The 22293-nt window shown below is 37.9% G+C and overlaps 1 protein-coding gene across 6 annotated transcripts in view; it reads left to right on the forward strand.

The window, feature by feature from the left end:
• The window catches only part of LOC130453528 (zinc finger protein 260-like), a 498148-nt gene extending 476166 nt beyond the window's left edge, over window positions 1-21982 (forward strand). For all 6 annotated transcript variants that reach the window (XM_056814437.1, XM_056814435.1, XM_056814434.1 and 3 more), the window contains one exon: window positions 3924-21982. In XM_056814437.1, coding sequence (XP_056670415.1) covers window positions 3924-5923 — 2000 coding nt within the window. In that variant the 3' untranslated portion in view covers window positions 5924-21982. The remainder of the gene's footprint in view (window positions 1-3923) is intronic.
• The last annotated feature ends 311 nt before the right edge of the window (window positions 21983-22293 follow it).

The following is a 22293-nucleotide window of genomic DNA, read 5'->3' on the forward strand; positions in this document are numbered from 1 at the left end:
GTACTGAATGAGCCCTAAAGCAAAAAAACCTCCCCCTCCACAATCTGTGTTGAATGTCTCTTGTCACACATTAGTCAAAGGTAGGGAAATGATCAGTCAGAGGTAATGGTGGTTCTAGATATCTAAAAAAACACTTCTGAAGACCTATTTAAATCAACTGTTATTTTCAGTTCTTTAAATTCATCCGAGGTTACTGATATAGGTTGTAACCTTTTTGATGGAGTCCATCCATCATCATCTATGTAACAGTTAGCAGAGCAAAAAGGAGCAAAATGCTATTTTAGTAATATGTGACCTTCCTATGGTGCAGGCTGTGGTCACGTCTCGTTTCTTGAACTGGAATTGTTTCCCATGACAAAACAGAGTTTTGATGGATCCAGTGGCAGACCCAGCGTCCATCGGAACCCATGGCTTTGCCATGGAAAAGAGTTTGTCCAACTTGTCTATGGACTTTTATAATGGCATTGACCCTTGTCCAATCATAGGAAGAAGATACAAATAAGGACAATGTAAGAACACATAGCTATTAATTAAAACATATTAAGTGAAAGTAACATTAGATTAATATGTAAACTTAAGAGCAAAATTAAAGCTAAAGAAAAAGCAGCAAATGCACTATATGTGATAGGATGTCACTCAGTGTCAGTAGAGAGTACCCGTTTTACATGCAAGGAATGTATCCAAGAGACCTTTTCTATGATTTAGGTAGCTGTTGCAGTGGTTAATAGTACTTTATTTATACCTTGTCTTCTGGGTGTAGAGCTGTATTTAAGATTGCATTACAGATTTCTTCACTGTGGAGAGGAGAACAGTGAGGTCTGAACAGGCTTCAAATTCACCTCCAGGCTCCTTGAGGTCCCTTCCCCTCCCAAGTATCATCATACATCTTGGTTCCTTTGGCCATACCTCTGGCCATCACTTTGGTCATTCTGACCATTTCTCTGTGGTGCTCCACAATAATTACAGATTCCTTGAGATGTATTATGAACTGAGTTATAATTTATCCATTATAATCACTGGACCTATTGGAGGATATATTATTATTATTATTTCTCCACCTTCTGTTTCTCATTCTACAACTCATAGCTACATGAGCTTGTTTCCCACAAAAAGAATATGGCATTGGTTGCTTCATGGATTCTTTTATGACCTCTGTCTGTCTTTCATCTCTTTCTTTTATTTGTTTTTATAATTCATATTTTTCCTTCTTTAATTTCACCTCTTATTCAGTTTTTTCCTTTCAAAATCTCTCCAGTTCCTCTTTTTCAGCTTTCTCTCTATTTCATCTTTCATAGCCCTCAAACACCTATGCTGCTGTCGTCTTTAGGTTTTCTATGTCCATGATGGGCCAGTCTGGGCAATTGTTCTTAAAATAGTCCTTAATCTCTCAGGAATGATTCTTTACAAAATGAATCCTTATGAGTCTGGCATCTATCCCTCTGGAGACATCCATGCCAGGATACCTAGAACCTAGTTCATCTGTCATAGAACTGTCATAAAACTGAGATGGTCTCTTATTCTCTCCCTATCTGAGGTCATCGAATTTAGTCCAATCACTTGGCCTGTCAGAGCAAGCTTTCGTTCCCTTTAATAATGCATTTCTAGTCTCACATAGATGGATGTAATCTTTGGTTGAATTACAATTCCATTTCAGGTTTTCTAGGTGCCAACATACAGTATCATCATTTTGAGATCCGTTCACAATAGAAAGGATCATGTTCCTTTCGTCATCCGTTAACAGAGTATGAAGTAATTCTATAACATCTGATTCCTCCATGGTTGCCATAAATGTAATAATTAAAATTATGAGACTAGCCATAAATTAATATTTTTATTAATCAGAGAGAGTAGGGGGAAAAGAAAGATGGAAAAATAAGAGTGAGAAATATGAAAGTACTTTCCTTATTGCTTCACTTAGGTGGCTATTCTATGGACTCCTAGAGGGCCCCTAGCCACCCTCACAGGCAGGTCTGGTTAGTGACAAACATGGAAGAGAAAAGGCCAAAATTCACTCATACCTCACTTTATCAAATTTATTCTCCTATTTATTCTTCACTAACTCTCACACATGACATCTCTAGAGCCAGCCATGCTTTCTAATTTGATCTTGGCTCCCAGTGGGGCTGTGCAGGGGAAGATTGCCCATCCCCCTTCTCTCTTGATATTCTTGAGTCCATTGCTGGTTTTTTCCAGCTGCCATTCTATCCTCATCAGCTAATCTACTCCATGATTTCCATTACATAGTCCTTGCTTCCAGGTCCCATGTGAGGTACATGTAGGGAAAGGGGGAAGGGCATATTTCCTTTCACAATCTCCCTTTTGATTCTTTGGGAGACCAGCATGTTAAATCTCCTCATTTGTCGTGTTAAATCTCCTAGAACATCCACCTCCCCCCAATGAATCATTCTACATATGGAGCCTATACATTTAAAGATTCTCTTACTAGAGGTAGCTCCAGTAATTAAAGGTCTTGGGCAGGACCCTAGAACAGAGCTTTAATGATCTTCACACACCTAAATGTTCAACCTTCTCAGAAGTTTGGAAAGAATTTGATGTGCAGTTGAGTAACAGAAAGGACATGGTGCCCATAGTCAGAAACAATCAGGGTTTAATCTAATTACGGCATGAACCCCAAAAGCATTATATACTCCACCATAATACTTGGAATCACTGCAGAAAGAAATTTATTAAAGTTGAAACAAGCACATGTTTATCCCAGAGGAAAAATAACTTCCTAACAAAACTGGCCAACTCTTTACTGTTTGAGGTGCCATTCACACATTTTGAACTCAGATCTCTTGGGTCACAGTGGGAACCCCCAAGGAACCAATAATGCAGAAGAGGGGGAATATTTAGGCAATGGGGTTAAGTGACTTGCCCAGGGCTGACACAGCTAGGAAGTGTTTAGAGGCCAGATTTGAACTCAGGATCTCCCATCTCTAGACCTGGCTCTTTATCCACTGAACTACCCAGATACCCCCTAATGTCTTTCTTTTTTTAATATGGTGTTTATTATAAGGATTCTATTTTTATTTTAGTGATAAGTGGTATTTAAGGATAAATTATTTAAAAAGAAATAAGTAATGACTATTCCAAAAAAGTAAATTCCTTATGGCTCAGGTCAATAGAAAAAAGTAGTGTTGGCATTCATCCTGTGATCTCAGTTACTGTAACAGAAAAGATGAGATTGAAAATGATCCCTTAGAAAATTACAGTATGGGGAACAGCTGGGTGGCTCAGTGGATTGAGAGCCAGGTCTAGAGGCAGGCGGTCCTAGGTTCAAATCTGACCTCAGACACTTCCTAGCTGTGTGGCCCTAGGCAAGATACTTGACCCCCATTGTCTAGCCTTTACTGCTCTCTTCTGCCTTGGAACCAATACACATTGGTTCCACATATTGATTCCAATATGGAAGGTAAGGGTTTAAAGAAAAAAAAAGAAAATTATGCTTACAGATGATACATCATGAAATAATATAAATCTTCTGTATATATGTACCAAGTAGTATAATTATCTGTGAAGAGAGGACTGAGAGTACAGACAAAGTGAAAAAGAAAGACTGAATGTAGAGACAACGTTACGGAGTTTGATTTCTAGTCTCAGCTTTTAGGATTTTGTTCAAGTCATTCAGTCACTCTGAGCTCATGGCCTGAGCTGTGAATGCAATGAGAATGCTACCCCTGCCTGTGCTCCTACTTGTGAGGATCTAATATGAATATGAGTAAAAGTCTTTATCAGTGAAGTCATCCTTTAGTTGTGAGCTAATGGCACATTGAAATGATTGATTCTGACCATTTGTGTTTGTAGACTTTTCTCTTTGCCTGGGGAAATAGAATGAAAGTCAGTTTTTATTCTGCCAGTGGAGGAAAAGGGATGTATATGTGTCGAGGTGACTATGGGTGTGTGTTGTTTGTTTCTTTCAGAAGGAAAGATCAGACTTGAAATGAAAGAGATTTCTGCAGAGCTAAGCCTGTCTGGGGAAGAAACTCAGAGGCAAAGATGCATTGGTGATGGTGCCTGTGATTCCACTTGGAGAGAAAACTTGGATGTACATCAGAAAATCCACACTGGAGGGAAACCTTACGAATGTAATCAGTGTGGAAAGGCTTTTATACGGAGATCCAGGCTTACTGTACATCAGAGAATCCACACTGGAGAGAAACCTTTTGAATGTAATCAATGTGGAAAGACTTTCAGAGGTAGGGACGGTCTCATACTACATCAGAGAATCCATACTGGACAGAAACCTTTTGATTGTAATCAGTGTGGAAAGGCTTTTTCACAGAAGTCTACTCTTACTGTACATCAGAGTATCCACACTGGAGAGAAACCTTATGAATGTAATCAGTGTGGAAAGGCTTTTACACAGAAGGCTCATTTTACTGCACATCAGAGAATCCACACTGGAGAGAAACCTTTTAAATGTAATCAGTGTGGAAAGGCTTTCAGAGGTAGGGACGTTCTCATACTACATCAGAGAATCCACACTGGACAGAAACCTTTTGATTGTAATCAGTGTGGAAAGGCTTTTATACGGAGAGCCAGGCTTACTGTACATCAGAGAATCCACACTGGAGAGAAACCTCATGAATGTAATCAGTGTGGAAAAGCATTCAGATGTAGAAAGAGGCTGGTTGCACATCAGAGAATCCACACTGGAGGGAAACCTTATGAATGTAATCAGTGTGGAAAGGCTTTTATACGGAGATCCAAGCTTACTGTACATCAAAGAATCCACACTGGAGAGAAACCTTTTGAATGTAATCAGTGTGGAAAGACTTTTTCACGGAAGTCTCATCTTATTGCACATCAGAGAATCCACACTGGAGAGAAACCTTTTGAATGTAATCAATGTGGAAAGGCTTTCAGAAGTAAGGACGGTCTCATAATACATCAGAGAATCCATACTGGAGAGAAACCTTTTGATTGTAATCAGTGTGGAAAGGCTTTTTCACAGAAGTCTACTCTTACTGTACATCAGAGTATCCACACTGGAGAGAAACCTTATGAATGTAATCAGTGTGGAAAGGCATTCAGATGTAGAAATAATATGGTTAAACATCAGAGATTATGCAATGGAGAGAAACCTTTTAAATGTAATCAGTGTGGAAAGGCTTTCAGAGGTAGGGACGTTCTCATACTACATCAGAGAATCCACACTGGACAGAAACCTTTTGATTGTAATCAGTGTGGAAAGGCTTTTTCACAGAAGTCTACTCTTATTGTACATCAGAGAATCCACACTGGAGAGAAACCTCATGAATGTAATCAGTGTGGAAAAGCATTCAGATGTAGAAAGAGGCTGGTTGCACATCAGAGAATCCACACTGGAGGGAAACCTTATGAATGTAATCTGTGTGGAAAGGCTTTTATACGGAGGAACAGGCTTATTGTACATCAGAGAATGCACACTGGAGAGAAACATTATGAATGTAATCTCTGTGGAAAAGCTTTTACAGACAAATCTGGTCTTACTGCACATCAGAGAATCCACACTGGAAAGAAACCTTATGAGTGTAATCAGTGTGGAAAGGCTTTTTCACAGAAGTCTCATCTTATTGCACATCAGAGAATCCACACTGGAGAGAAACCTTTTGAATGTAATCAGTGTGGAAAGGCTTTTTCACAGAAGTCTCATCTTATTGCACATCAGAGAATCCACACTGGAGAGAAACCTTTTGAATGTAATCAGTGTGGAAAAGCTTTTATACAAAAGGCGAGTCTTACTGTACATCAGAGAATCCACACTGGAGAGAAACCTTTTGAATGTAATCAGTGTGGAAAGGCTTTTACCCAGAAGGCTCGTCTTACTGTACATCAGAAAATCCACACTAGAGAGAAATCTTATACTGGCTTAGTAAAGTCCTCAGTCAAAAGTCAACCCGTATTTTCTCTCAACCAATGGCAAGTCAGTAAACAATAGTCCTTGGCAGCAGCTGTGTGGATCCCAGCCATACCTTTGGGAACTTTTGCTCTACTGATGACCCTGGGGTCAGGCTGCTGATTAAAGGAAGATTGCAGGACCCTCCACTGGCCCTGGACGTGGGGCCTCAGCACATTGATCAGACATGGTCCCAGGCTGTGCCTAATGATGGAGGAGCGCACAAATAAGAGCAATGGTTTTGTCTCACTTGGAAGTAATCCAAGGCTAAGATTCGCATAATTCAAGCTGAATCCCTTTCCTTTTCCCGATGGAATCATGAGTATGATTACTACTTCAATTTAGGAAGATGAGAAATAGAGACTGCTTGGTGCCTCATAGCATGAGACTTCAGGGGCCTAGAAAGGAGCTTCCAGGATCTTCAGTGTTAGGTCTAGTCATTTAAAGGTGATTAGGTACAAGAAAAAGTGTAACATACTGAAGCCAGAGCGTGCATTGACTACTAGGAAAGACATCGGAATGCAGAATGGCGATTGAGATTGGGCCAGGTGTCAGCCCTGGCCTAGTCTGTTAGTCAGTAAACGTTAATGAAGCACCTACTATGTTCTAGCCTCTGAGGACACAAAGGGAAACAAAAGACAGTCCCTGTTGTCAGAGCTCAGAGTCTAGTATACAAACATAGTGATAGTCAAGAAGAAGTAAAAGATCATGAACCTGACTGTTAAATGATCCAGGGAAAAGAAGGTGTTTTATGAATGGAAATCCATTTAGTTAAACAGGGAAATAAGTGAATAGAAATATGAGAACAATTACAGTTTAAGAAGGGCAGAATTGGGGAACAGATAGTAAAAATCAAAATCATAAGGAAAAAAGTAATATCTAGCAGTTAAATAGCACCTACTGTGTGCAGTGCATTTCATCAATATTAGCTATTTTGGTTCTCATAAGAACCATAAGGGTTAAGTGTAATAATTATTCTCATTTTACAAGTGAAGCAAATGGAATGAGCAGAGGACTTATGACTTGCCTAGGGTCATAGTACTAGCGAATGTCTGGGATTGGTATGCTTCTATCCAGTGTACCAAAAAAGTAAAAATGCTCATATATGAGTGAGGTTGAAAATGAGAGAAGTTTACAAACTTTCTTGCTGAGGGATGAACATGCCTTTTTTTTGGTTTGTTTTAGCTCCTTAGCCAGTCAGCAAGATGAATGGCAATTTACCGTTTAAAATTCTTCTTACTTTATCCATTGTGCCACTTATCTGCGCAATTGGAATCGGTTGATACGAGCAGTAGCCATTGTTTCAGTACCATGAATGTAGCTGAAGCAAACACTATGGAAGCATTTAGAGTTTGATCAGACATCAACGACTCCAAGATAATTCACCGTGTCTGCAGGCATTGCAAGTCATCTTGTCTTTTGCAACATGAGCAATATGGAAATCAGTTTTAGATGACTGCACATATATAATCTATCTCAGAATGCTTACCATCTCAAGGAGTCGGGTGAGAAAGTAGGAATAGAGAGAATTTGAAACTCCAAATTAAAAAAAAATGCTGGATCACCATAGCCAAGATAGCAGACAGAAATCAGGGATTTACCTCAGGTTTCTCAAATTCTCCTCAATATGACTTTAATATAATGTCTCAAAACATTCTGTAACAGAAGAACTCCAAAAAGGATGAGGTTAAAGAATTTTTCTGCCTAGAGACTTTAGAAGGTCAGCAGGAAAGGTCACTCCCACCATGGTGAAAGTGGAGCAAAGTCTAGCACAGGCTAACAGAATAATAGCAAGGCCATGCCTTACTCTGTTAGCAGCAAAGCCATGTGCCCTGACCCATCAGCAGCAGGCCCTTAAGGGAACTGAACTGGCAGCAACAACTTGTTGAGCTCTTAGTCCACAGACAGTAAGGGCAGGGGGCAGTCAGACAACTTAACAGAAGATCAGAGGTCCTTTTTGTAGCATTGTGTGCAGGAGTCTGTTTTGTAGCTCATATGTGGATTCTAGTTTCAGGCCTGGTGGCAGTCCCAATGTAAGAACCTCCATTAGTGACAAGCTCTAGAAGTAGTAGAATTTGCACCCATGGGGGATTTGGGATGTTGATCACAGTTCCAAAATGTAAAATAAAAGGCTGGTTATTCACAGTCCAGAGTATAGGGCAAGAGAGTAGTGAACATATTTCTTTGTATATCACATCACCTTGGAAGAAGTGAAAATGTATAGAAACACTCCACCCCATTCCAGCACCACCTCTGAAAGCACTTACATTTAAAAACAAAACACCAAGCTTCAAACAATGCCTCATCTACCCCAGGAGCAGACTTAAAATTTAGCATAAAAGTCAAGAAATAAGCTACAGAAATGAGCAAACAACTTTGAAAAAGCACTTCACCATAAAAAGTTACTGTGGTGACAAGAAGATCAAAACAAACTGAAAATGACAAAGTTTCAATGCAAAATGTGAATTGATTTGAGGAACAAAAAAATCCTAGAAGAGCTCAAAAAAGTATTTTAAAACTCAAATAAGAGAAATTAGAGGGAAATTGAGAAAATAATTGAGTTGTAAATAAAATAAATTTTTTAAAATGGTCTGTAGTTTGGTAAAGTAGGCACTAAAGTACTGAATAAAAAGATGTTAAAAAACAATAAACCAAGTGATGAAAAGGGCACCAAAATCCATTGAAAAAAGGAACTTCTTTAAAATCAAAATTGGCCAAATGATATAATATATACAAAAATATATTGAAGAGAACTTCTTAAAAAGTAGAACTAGCCAAAATCAAATCAAGAAAACATCTAATGCCCAGTGGACTTACGCGTCGGCTATGGGGGGTGGTGGGGGGGGAGGAAAAGAAAATGATCTATGTCTTTAACGAATAATGCTTGGAAATGATCAAATAAAATATATTTAAAAAAAAAAAAGTAGAACTAGCCAAATGGAAGAGACTCTAAATGAACACTGTAATGAGAATATCAACAACATAGAAATGGGTTTGAATCAAGGACACATGTGATCCCCAGTGGAATCATGCGTTGGCTGTGGGAGGAGGTGGGGAGGAAAAGATGATGATATTTGTTTCCAAGGAATAATGCTTGAAAATGAACAAATAAAATAATGTTTAAAAGTTAAAAAAAAAAAAGTAGAGCTAGTCAAATGGAAAGTGGAGCTACAAAAGTTAAATGAAGAAAATAAATCCTTAGAAATTAGAATTGGGCAAGTGGAAGCTAATGCCTCCATGAGATGTTAAGGAAAAAAAAATTTAAATCAAAAGAATAAATAAAAAAAAAGTGAAATATCTCATTGGAAAAATAACTGACCTAGAATCGATGCAAGAGAGATAATTGAATGACTGTACAAGCTAAAAGCTAAGATTAAGAAAAAAAAACAAACTAAATTCCAGGGCTCCCACATTAAGCAGGAAATACAGCAAACAATCCCCTGAATTGAAACAAAATACAGATATTGTGTAGCCACAGTCATTATACCACAAGTTTTAGCAGCTTTGATATTAAATGATTGGTGAATTTGGAATATGATATTCCAGAGTGTAAAAGAACTAGGATTACAAGCAAGTATCATCCACCCAGTAAAACTGAGTACAAACATTCATGAGGAAAAAAATGAATGTTCAGTGACATAGAGGTCTCCTCAAGCACTCTTTGTCAAAGGGACAGAGCTGAAAAGAAAATCTGATTTTCAAATATAAATCTCAAGAGATGCATAAAGGAAAAGAAATCGTAGATCAATCAGTAAATTTAAGCTGCTTATGTTCCTACATGAAAAGATGATATTTATAATTCCTAGGAACCTTATCATTAGAAGGGCATGGATATGAATTTATGCATTGGAAGGAGGAAGGGAGAAGTAGAATGGGGTCCTTTATCTCAAACAAAGTCAAAGAGCTTTTGAAGTGGAGGGTTAGATGGAGTTGGGGAGAAGCACTTAAATTTTATTGAAATTTGCTCAAAGGGCAAACAGTATACACACAATTGAGTATAGAAATACACTTTGCCTTCTAAGAGAATAGAGAAGGGATAAGAAAAGAGAATTGGTTAATTGGAAGAGGCAGTAGTCAGAAGCAAAACACTTGAGAATGAAAGAAAAGCAAGTAAGATAAACAGGGGAAAATAGGATGGAGGAAAATACCCAGTTAATCCTAATGTCAAAAAAATCACAGGGGGCAGCTGGGTAGTTCAGTGGATTGAGAACTAGCCCTAGAGACGGTAGGTCCTTGTTTCAAATGTGGCCTCAGACACTTCCCAGCTGTGTGACCCTGGGCAAGTCACTTGACCACCATTGCCTAGCCCTTACCACTCTTCTGCCTTGGAGCCAATACACAGTATTGACTCCAAGATGGAAGGTAAGGGTTTAAAAAAAAATCACAGCAAGTTTCTCTAAATATGAAGAATATATATGTATATTTAAGGAAATGAAAGTTAAAATACCTCAGGTACTTCCGTTACACCTATGTGATTGGCTAATAGAGAAAAGAAAAATGACAAATTGGGGAAATGGGGGGAAATTGAGATGCTTATGTATTGTTGGTGGAAGTGAACTGATTCAAACATTCCGAAGAACAATTTAGAAGCTTGCTCAAAAGGTTCTAAAACTGCAATATCATGACCAGGTCTGTATCCCAAAGATATCTTTTTTGGGGAAAAAAAGGTCTATTTGTACAAAACTTTCTAGCAGTTCATTTTGTGATTGTAAAGAATTGGAAATTGAGGGGATTCCCATTAATTGAGGAATAAATGAAGTTTTGGTATAATGATTATGACAATACTATTCTGCTATAAGAAATGATGAGGATAATTTCAGAAAAAAAAAACCTGAAAAGCCTTTCATTATCTGATTCAAAGTAAAGTGAGCAGAATATGGAGAACATTGTACACAGTACTTGCAATTTTATTCAGTGATCAAGTGTGGATGAATTAGCTATTCTTAGTAATACAATGATCCAAGACAATTCTGAAGGACCCTGGATAAAAAATGCTACTTCCAAGGAAAACTGATGGAGTCTGAATGCAGATCAAAGTCTTCCTTGATTAGATTTGCTTTTGTCGGGTCTTGGAATGCAGGGGGGAAAAGAATGGCTCAAATTCTCTTGAACTGGAGACTCAAATCATGTTACTTCAAGAAGCATTTCTCAATCAGTTCTCATTTATAAAACACCTAATAAGGGACAATAGACTAAGTGCTAAGGATTAAAAAAAAAACAGATGAAATGATTATTCCCTGGAGGAGCTTTCATTCTAATGGTTTAAGTCAACAAGCATTTATTAAACATCTGGGACCCCAAGAAATAGTAGTCTCTGGAGATACCAGGCATTGATTAAAAACAAACACCGGAAACAACTTGCAAATACTAAATTCCCTCAAATCCCAGCATGCCCACATGTGCATTTCCATTTCTACTATTAAGGTCTTAGGTCTCAGAATGGCTGATTAAGTCCTGCAGCAGAAGTGAGAGCCAAAATAGGCGACCTGTCGAGGAGCAGGTTGGGTTTTCCATATGATATCTCAGAAATGAGGCAAGTCTAAGCAGGGGCTTTCTAAAGGTATCAGAAACAGATGCAAGCTTCAATCTTCTGACAGTGATAGCATTTACAAGACTTTTCTCCAGCAAGACTTGTTTTCTGGTAAAAAGCAAGGGGAATGTTGGCTCTACCGTTTCCCCATCAATTATTGGGAAGACTACTACAAATGATCTCATGTAACCTTGTGCTCTAGGCCTTTCCATCTCCTTTCCCTTTGAGATTTGATTGATTAATTTTTTTTCTTTATGCCAAAAGGAGATAAACAACTTTCTCCTTCCAGACTGAATCCTTTTGGTGACTGACAAACAAAGGAAACTAAATCAGAGACAGTGAATGCAATCTCATGGGCACATCTGCCAGTGGAGGTAACCTACCCTGGGAGTCAAGTCTTCTGATTCTCTGGGGAAGAGGGAGGCCTGAGACAACCACTGTTTGATACAATTGCTCAGAGATCTACTTGTGTCAGTCTTCCTATTGACACTACTGGAATCACTGAGTATGAATAATATAGACTGTATGTGGTTCTACTGGCTCCATCGATTTCTTGCTAGATGGGTACAATGAGCAAAAATTGGACCTCCACCCTATTTGAATAGCCCTCTGCCCTTCCTAAATCCATGATTTTACCCCTAGACATTGCTAATCAGTATTATCCTGTTTAAAGACATTCCATAAGGGGACTGATTATTTCTTGTGTATTAAAAGACATTATTATACAATGAGTCATTTAAGGATAATCAACTAATCCCAATATGTAACAGAATTAAGAATAATTAGAGTAGGTTAAATAGATCCTATCTTATAGTAGATTTTCAACTTGTCATTACCATGTACTTCACTGAGCACAAGAGTGTCCTAACTAGAGGACCTCCATCGATGTGGCCTGATGACTAAGTGGGCAAGGAAGACCCCCAGACCTCCAGCCTGGACGGTCTTAGTACTGTAGGATAGAAATGTTCTAATGGGTTGGAAGGTCCCTGCAAAATGTAAAATGTCCCCTTGTTAGGGGTCTGTTGGCCAACATTTGGGGATTCTGTTTTCTCTGTACATACATTTGTAAGTCTATTACTCAACAATAGATGTGGAGATCTACTAGACCTTTCCTCTGTGAACCTCAAAGTGACAGTGGGACCCCCAGGGAGATTCTGTACTTAGTACTGTCCCTTCTGAACTCTCTGGGATTTAAAGATTATAAACCTTGACTCTGAACATGGAGTGATCTCAGATAGTGGCCAGGTCCATTTAATAAATAGTAATTGACTCAGAGCTCTGCCTCAGTGACTTTATAGGTTAGATCATTTCTGGTATTATATTATGGTTACCCCAGATAGGATGATGAGTTGTGGACCTTCTCTAAATGCTCCCAATTCCCCAATTGAAGAACATCCCCTGATTTTCCAGTTTTTTGCCACCACAATGAGCACAGCTATGAATATTTTTGTACATGTCTTTTTTTCTTATTATCTCTTTAGGGTACAAACCCAGCAATGCTATGACTGGATCAAAGGGCAAACAGTCTTTTATTGCCCTTTGAGCATATTTCCAAATTGCCTCCCAGAATGGTTGGATCCATCCACAACTCCACCAGCAGTGCATTAATGGTCCCTCCAGCATTCATTACTTTCATTTGCTGTCATGTTAGCCAACCTGCTAGGTGTGAGGTGATACCTCAGAGTTGTTTTGATTTGTATCTCTCTGATTATCAGAGATTTGGAACACTTTTTCATGTACTTATTAATGGTTTGATTTCTTTCACTGAAAATTGCCTGTTCATGGCCCATGAATCAATTGGAGAATGGCTTGATTTTTTGTACAATTGATTTAATTCTTTGTAAATTTGGGTAATTAAACATTTGTCAGAGGGTTTTTTTTTTAAACATTATTTTATTTCGTCATTTCCAAACATTATTTATTGGAAACAAAGATGATTTTCTTTTCTTCTCCCCCAACCCCTCCCACCTCTCCCACAGCCGATGCGCGATTCCACTGGGTATCAGATGTGTCCTTGATTCGAACTCATTTCCATGTTGTTGGTATTTGCATTAGAGTGTTCACTGAGAGTCTCTCCTCAGTCATATGCCCTCAACCCCTATAGTCAAGCAGTTGCTTTTCATTTGTGTTTTTACTCCCACAGTTTATCCTCTGCTTGTGGATAGTGTTTTTTAGATCCCTGCAGATTGTTCAGGGATATTGCATTGACACTAATGGAGAAGTCCATTACATTTGATTGTACCACAGTGTATCCGTCTCTGTGTACAATGTTTTCCTGGTTCTGCTCCTTTCGCTCTGCATCACTTCCTGGAGGTTGTTCCAGTCTCCATGGAATTCCTCCACTTTATTATTCCTTTTAGCACAATAGTATTCCATCACCAACATATACCACAATTTGTTCAGCCATTTCCCAATTGAAGGGCATCCCCTCATTTTCCAATTTTTGGCCACCACAAAGAGCGCAGCTATGAAGATTCTTGTACAAGTCTTTTTCCTTATTATGTCTTTGGGGTACAAACCCAGGAGTGCTATGGCTGGATTAAAGGGCAGAGAGTCTTTTAGCACCCTTTTAGAATGGTTGAATCAATTCACAACTCCACCAGCAATGAATTAGTGTCCCTAATTTACCACATCCCCTCCAGCATGCATTACTTTCCTACATTGTCATGTTAGCCAATCTGCTAGGTGTGAGGTGATACCTCAGAGTTACTTTGATTTGCATCTCTCTGATTATAAGAGATGTAGAGCACTTTTTCATGTGCTTATTAATAGTTTTGATTTCTTTGGCTGAGAACTGCCTGTTCATGTCCCTTGCCCATTTATCAATTGGAGAATGGCTTGATTTTTTGTACAATTGATTTAGCTCTTTGTAAATTTGAGTAATTAAACCTTTGTCAGAGGTTTTTTTATGAAGATTGTTTCCCAATTTGTTGCCTTCCTTCTGGTTTTAGTTACATTGGTTTTGTTTTTAGAAAAACTTTTTAATTTGATGTATTCCAAATTATTTATTTTGCATTTTGTGACTCTTTCCTTTCTTGCTTGGTTTTAAAGTCTTTCCCTTCCCAAAGGTCTGACATGTATACTATTCTGTGTTTACCTAATTTTCTTATAGTTTCCTTCTTTAAGTTCAAGTCATTCACGCATTCTGAATTTAACTTGGTGTAGGGTGTGAGGTGTTGATCCAAACCTAATCTCTCCCACACTATCTCCTAATGTTCCCAGCAGTTTTTGTCAAATAATGGATTTTTGTCCCAAAAGCTGGGGTCTTTGGTTTTGTCATAAACTGACTTGCTGAGATCATTTACGCCAAGTCTATTCAACTGATCCTCCTTTCTGTCTCTTAGCCAGTACCAAATTGTTTTGATAACCACTGTTTTATAGTATAGTTTGAGATCTGTGACTACAAATCCTCCTTCCTTTGCATTTTTTTTCATGATTTCCCTGGATATCCTTGATCTTTTGTTCTTCCAAATGAACTTAGTTATGATTTTTTCTAATTCAGTAAAGAAGTTTTTTGGTAGTTCAATGGATATGGCACTAAATAAGTAAATTAATTTGGGCAGGATTGTCATTTGTATTATGTTAGCTCATCCTACCCATGAGCAATCAATGTTTTTCCAATTGTTTAGATCTAGTTTTAACTGTCTGGAAAGTGTTTTATAGTTGTGTTCATATAGTTCCTGTGTTTGTCTCGGCAGATAGATTCCTAAGTATTTTACTTTGTCTTAAGTGATTTTGAATGGGATTTCTCTTTCTAATTCTTGCTGCTGAGATGTCAGAGGTTTTTGTAATGAAGATTGTTTCCCAATTTGTTGCTTCCCTTCTGATTCTAGTTACATTGGTTTTGTTTGTACAAAGACTTTTTAATTTGATGTAGTCACAATTATTTATGTTACATTTTGTGACTCTTTGTAAGTCTTGCTTGGTTTTAAAATCTTTCCCATCCCAAAGGTCTGACATGTATAGTGTTCTGTGTTCACCTAATTTACTTATAGTTTCCTTCTTCAAGAGAAACAGGAAAAGGTAAATATGAAAGAGAGGGAAAAGGAGAAAAATGGTTTTTTTATTCAAAATCTCTCCTTGAAGGGCTACAATTAGATCAAATTATATATTAATATATGGGGGAAATGATATTTGTAACTAAAATCGGTTTCATTATTATAGTAAATAAAAGAATCATAAAAAAGATTTGGGAATTAAAGGCTATAAAATGATATGCAAAAAAGAAGGTGGGAGGGGGAATCAACTGCCCCTTTCATGAAGTATTTTTGATGAGTGTCGACAGAACCCTGTAAACTTTGGGACGTTTCAACCAAAACTGATAGCTTGAGATTGCTTTTGAGTGTGCAAGTTCAATTTTTAAATCTGATTTAATGTAGGTTTCACAGAAATGTTAAAATAAAGGTCTTGGGGAGATAGGAAAATAAAAATTGGAGGAAAAATTTGTGAGCCTGAAAAATTCCACCATTTGGTACTGTTTGATATTTGGCATTCAGGGAGTAGTTCAGGGAGTCAGAGGTCTAATAATGTGTTTCTGTTGAAGTGCTTGATTATTGATTCCAAAGATGAAATCAGACCAACCATGTAACACACAGAAGGGTGGTTTATTATCAAACTGCACTGTGGATCCCAGCACTAAAAATGGCTGGCCTCCAGTCTGGGGCTAACAGGCTTTTTATACATTTTTGTGGTAGGGGAATGCAAAGGAATTCCTGGGGTGGGGGGAGTGAACAGGAACTCCTGGGGCTGAGGTGTTATTAGTTCTTGGCATATGTCAGGAGTGGAAGAGACAAGAACTGCTGGGGTTAGGGGTCAGGGAGGGAAAGAAGGGATTTGGGAGCTGGCTCTTCATTTCCCCACTTCTACTACTGTACATGAATGAATCTTCCTCATTCTACCATATTGTCATAAGGGGATTAAGTAGGAGTCAGGGTTTGATAATGCTGGTGAAGGACCATAGCAGGATGGTATTAATGTGATCCTTGATGAGGGCTATTAGGTGATGAAGAACATAGATTCCTTAACTAGCCCCATTTGGTCAGCATAAAAGCAAAGAACAATATAGGGTCCTTTCCAGCGAGGCTGGAGGTTCCCCTTCCTATACCTAGAGTAGTAAACCCTCAAGGATTTCATAGGGTATTGGTCATCTGACTGGGGTCTGCCTGGAGACATAGGGAATGACCCTCATAAAGGATTCTGTGGTTTTAGGGAACAGACAGGAGTCTGAGATATAGCCTGATAGAATCTAGGTGTAGCCTGGAGGTGCATCTCTCTTGTCCACCTTAAATCTAAAGGAGGATCAAAGGAGGACAATCATCTCAGGGTCCTATAGGGGTCATTAGATGTTTTTAGGTTAGGAGTCATGAGGATGTAAGTGAGCAAAGGAACTTCCCTGACAAAAGTTTGCCCAAGATTCCTGGGTTACAACGCCCATGTAATCTCCCCCCTCTCCAGATATCTAAGGGATAAAGGGTGATGGTCTCAGTATTCTGTAGCTTCTTCAGAGCTAACAATGGTTGTAGAAATGTCCCTGCCTATTGTCAGGAGAGAGGTATTGGCTGTAGGCAATGTCCAGGGCTTCGGGTTGGAATTATTGCCGAGGCTACAGTGGCATCTGGGTGACTCCCATGAGTGCTTCTACCCTAGAAGCAACTAGAGAAGTGACAAGATTATAAAGGGAGTAGCCAAAACATGAACAGGGAGGGAAAGAAGGTGGACACAGGGTCTTTAGGGGCATGTCCTCAGTGAATGCTTGGTCCTAGGTAGGTGGGGACCTGCTTGGAGATCTGAAGGATGTCCAGTGACTGCTTCCCCAATTGGCAGACAGGTCACAAGAGGGAGAGTTATCCCCTAACATAGAAGTGTAGAAACCAGGACTGGGGCAAAAACTAGAACACCAGGTAGAAACAGAGAAAATTAATACAATAGCAATTGGCATTAAACATTTGCATTTGCATATCTTAGGCACCAGACTTCTTCAGAAATCATCTTCTGACAGGCATAGATCCCTTTAGGAAATCTGATTCCTGAGTTGTTTGCAGAGTTGGTATGTGATGTTTCTGTTAAAGAATATCCTTTAGTAAAGTACACATTAACTATAAACATCTATAATTACTTGAGTAACAATATGTTAGAGATGAATTTCTTCACCCCAGATTCTGGGGGAAATTCAAGAAAGCTTTGAGCTGTATTTCCAAGCTCAAGATCCAAACTTCAACTGTGGTAAATTAAGGCTACAAATACAAGCCATCTATGAATAAACTTCACCTACTTTTCAAAGTATGTTCTCTAAAAATTTAACAATTTTCAACTATTAACCTAATAGGTTGTTTGGGAAAAATGGAAACTTCAATTTTACAATTTGCATTATGTGCTGATTATGGGAATTTGTCACAAAGGAAAAGGCCGAGAGGGAAAATATTTCCTCATGTTCCAAAGGACACAGTGAGTGGTTTCATGTACAAGCCAGGGCTGCACTTGCTAATTCCATCATTGATTCACTAAAGGATTATCATCCTGGATTGTCAGAAAAGGTCCATTCCCAGGTGAGCCCAGGATATGCCTCTGTAACCATCCTAGGACATTCTCTGTTTTTGGTGTACGTTGTATAAATTTCATTTAATATTGACTGAGTAAAGTGACTTCCACAGTCTGAGTCCAATTTTGAGGGAATCCCAAATCTAGGTATGATTTCTTTTAATAGGATTTTGACCACAAATGCTGTGTTGTTCTTTTTGGAAGGAAAAACTTCTGGCCATCTAGTTAGTTGTCTATGATGACAAGGCAATACTTAATGGTCATTTTGGCACCCAGGGCATCGTGGACTCTGTCAAGAGAGTATGGATATCCCCTGGTATAACTACTATAGCCTCTAAAGTATGTTCAGCCTGCTCTATTTGCCAGGCATATAACCAACATGCATATCGTGGAAAAGCCTTTGGGGGATGTCCCCTGGATTACACACCTTTTGAACATCTACTGACAGATTTCATAACAATGCCAAAGGCCGGACATTATAAATTTTGTCTACTCATAGTAGAAAAACTGACCAGATGGCCAGAAGTATTTCCTGTGACCCGAGCCATGACAGATTTTGTTGCTAAGGTGCTTTTAAAAGAAATTATTCCTCGTTTTGGCCTGCCAGCATGTATTGATTCAGATAGAGGAAGTCATTTTATTGATTCTGTGTTAGATCAAATATATTCTTGCTTGGGGATAACTCCCAAATTTCATGTTCCATATCACCCCCAGAGCTCAGGCCAAGTGGAGAGGATGAATAAAGAATTTAAGACTATGATTGGCAAATTATGCACTGAGACCCATTCAAAATGGCCTGAAATTCTCCCTCTGGCCCTATTTTATCTTAGAAGCAGGCTTAGAGGAGACTTACATATTTCACCATTTGAGATGCTTTTTTGACATCCTCCTATACAGGCTAAGCCTTTCTCCCCGGCTTATACATCAATATTAGGGGGAGATATTACGATTTCTTCCTATATACAGGAGTTAAAGCACAAACTACATGAACTTCATGAATCCGGAGCTGCAGTACAAGCTGGACCATTAGACTTTTCTCTGCATGACCTGAACCCAGGAGATAAAGTTTATATCAAGAATCTCAAGTGAACTGGAGCAACTCAACCTTCATGGGAAGGACCATTCCAAATATTATTAACTACTCCAACATCTATAAAGATTGGAGAAAGAGACTCTTGGATTCACTGCTCACATGTTAAGAAAGCATCTTCTGCTGAGACTGATTACTCTATCCTATCATATGAATTGTGACTCTATCTTATCATATGAATTGGAGATAATAATCCATAGACAAATGGATGCTGTTTTTTCAAGAGCACATTGAATTACTGATTTTGTTCTTATTTTTCTTATTTCTTTTCTTTTATTTTTCGATCAGAATATTTGATTTTTTCTCATTTTTGTACTGAAGGTACACATAATTAATATTAATATTTTTTTCCTGCAGTAATACAAGTTAATATATATACTCTTGCTATAATATCAATATATGCCTAAAAGCTTTAAACTATGGGAACCTGCCATTTATTGATAAAATATTATAGGACTGTGATTAATGTTTGTGTCTGATTCCAGGAAAAGGGATAAAAACAAGGAGCACAGACTAAACCTAAATAGTTCCAATAAAGCACACAAGAGATATTAAAGTGAGACTTGAGGTTGCGAAGCTTAACTTATGTTTAAGTAGTAGGATTTCCTCGTATCTACACTCTTTACGAAGTACTCAAACAAGTACAAAGCTTGACTATCATGCTGGCTCCCTATATCCCTGAATGAAAAAAAAAATCAGACGAGTGAATGACATTTCCCCATCAAAATAGAATTTTAATTCTTCTTATATTATGGCAACTTCCTGTAGTCTTGGCTACAAATGGCTAAGTGAAATATTACTGCATTCTGTCCTACATACTTGTGGGATAGAAATTACTTTAAACTTGACCTATACAAGACCTATTTTGAATTTTTCTTATGTTTTTTATTATTTTTCTATTCTTTTGATAATTGACACATACACCCCCATAACTGAACATTGCATTCTGAGCTAAACTTGATATTTTTTAATACTTACTTCAGGGGGATTGTATTTTAATTTAAATTCTAAGAAGTTTTGAATTTTTTTTGTTTAAGATTGTATTTTTATAAAAATCCAAGAATTTTGAATTTTAAGATTGTACTTTTGTAAAGATTCAAGATTTGATTTTGTTCTAGAAAAGATCTTCAAGAAATAAGCTTGAAAGTTTTATATCCAGAGAATGAACTGTTGCAAGAAGATGCCGAAAACCTACACTTCATCAAGAAGATCAAGAATGAACTTTGGATATGATTGATTGGACTGAACTTTTGATTGAACATTTATTGTAATTGTACACATTTATGCCAAAAGGGACTGCCCCTAATTTGGCTTTCTGTCAATGAGACTAGCAAAATATTGGTTTTGCTTTCTTTCCTTTTCTATTTTCTCTCTTACTATTCTAATTCTCTTTTAAAAAAAAATGAATATTGTGCATATCTATAGTTAGAATTGAATTCAGAGTTACAAAATTGATTATGTTGTTTGATCAATGGGGAGACTGGTCTCCCATGATCATCAAGGGGGATTGTAAACCTTAAAATTTCTTAGACTTATGAATGTTGGAAATTTCCCCATTGGGAAATTTCATACTTGAAATTATTTCCTACTGATAGTAAGAATTCTATTGGAATATGAAACTCCTTGGCATGGGAGGATCCTTCTCCCCCCTACTTAAGACTACTTTAGGACAGAAACCTTTTGCTAAACAATGGAATGGGCTTTGACCTATGCTTAAGCATAGAACAGGAAGTTCTTTGAGTCATGATTGATTTTAGAATTGATACAATAGAGATACTTGGAATGACAGAACCAGGTCTTGGAAACTGCAGCAAAGATCAAGATTTAATTATTTGAGAATATGACCTTCAACAGACATGTGCAAAGGGGACAAACCTCTGGGTTGTCCTGGGTTAAACTAGAGGCACCATTGGCACAGGGGAGACATGGACAGTGATTGGTAGATGTGAGAACTGAGGGGAGGGAACTTAGATTGTTGGCTTAAAGATAGTGGGGTCTGAGGACTGAAGGGGAAGTTTTTTTTGCTCTGGAGAAGGTCTGAGAGGAGAGAAGTCCTGGAGGGAGAGTTCCTGGAGAGGTTTTGAAGGAGGCTGTGGAAGGTGAACTCAGGAGGAGTCAGGAGGAGAATTCTCTGGAAACGTATCTCGAAAAGAGGCTCTCTTGAAGGTGGAGGATGAGGTTGGCTTGAGAAGCCTTACCTAGAGAGATCTTGGGTGAGTGATAAAACCAACTGACTGATTTATTCATTCTTATTCCTTTCTTACTTTCTCTCTTTTTCTATTGATTAATCAGTGTATTATAAATTAAATTTCTCTATAAAACTAAGTTGGCTTGGGCATATTCATAAATTGGGAATATATTCCCTGGTGACCATCTTATATTTATATAAAACCAAGACACAGTAGAAAACATATTTCAGCGGTCATAATTGATATATATTTCCCTTGCTCCCAAACATTTTAATTATCACAGTTTATGGCTCCCACTCTCTTATCTACAACTATTTTTTTTTTGCAGATGAAAACATACCACTCTTCACTTTATTTTCTCCATTAATTTTTATCTCTAGTGTAAATAATATGTCTTTATTCATAACATGTTGGACAGGGAAATATATGTTATATGATAATTTATGTACTACCTCTATCATATTGCCTGCCATCTTGGGGACGAGGGAGGAGTGGAAGGGAAGGGAAAAAAGAATGAAACAGATTTTATGGACTAATGTGAAAACTTTTCTCTTGGGTAAGCATATTTATTACATACTTAAAACAAATCATATGTCTTTTATATTCTTTTATATATTATATATTATATAACATATGTTAACACATGCATGTTATATGTGTTGTATGTTATATGTTATATTTTTAAATTTAAATTTCATATTTTTATTTTTTAAAATTTAAATAAAGAGAATCTCCTTAATTAAAAAAAAAAAAAACCTGGGAGAAGCTGGGTGAGTTGAGAGCCAGGCCTAGAGATGGAAGGTCTTGGTTTAAATCTGGCCTCAGACACTTCCTAACTGTGTGACCCTGGGCAAGTCACTTAACCCCCATTGCCTAGCCCTTACCACTCTTCTGCTTTGGAGCCAATACAGACTATTGATTCTAAGGTGGAAGGTAAGGGTTTAAAAAATAAAAATAAAGAAACCTCGGGTTCATGGTAGGAAAAGATTTATACCAATGATATTTCTATACTAACCTTCTTTCTCAGCAGGAAAATTCTGCTAGGCCCCTGGACCCCATGACTTCA

Source organism: Monodelphis domestica, chromosome 2 (assembly GCF_027887165.1).
Source record: "Monodelphis domestica isolate mMonDom1 chromosome 2, mMonDom1.pri, whole genome shotgun sequence".
Classification (NCBI taxonomy): Eukaryota; Metazoa; Chordata; class Mammalia; order Didelphimorphia; family Didelphidae; genus Monodelphis; species Monodelphis domestica.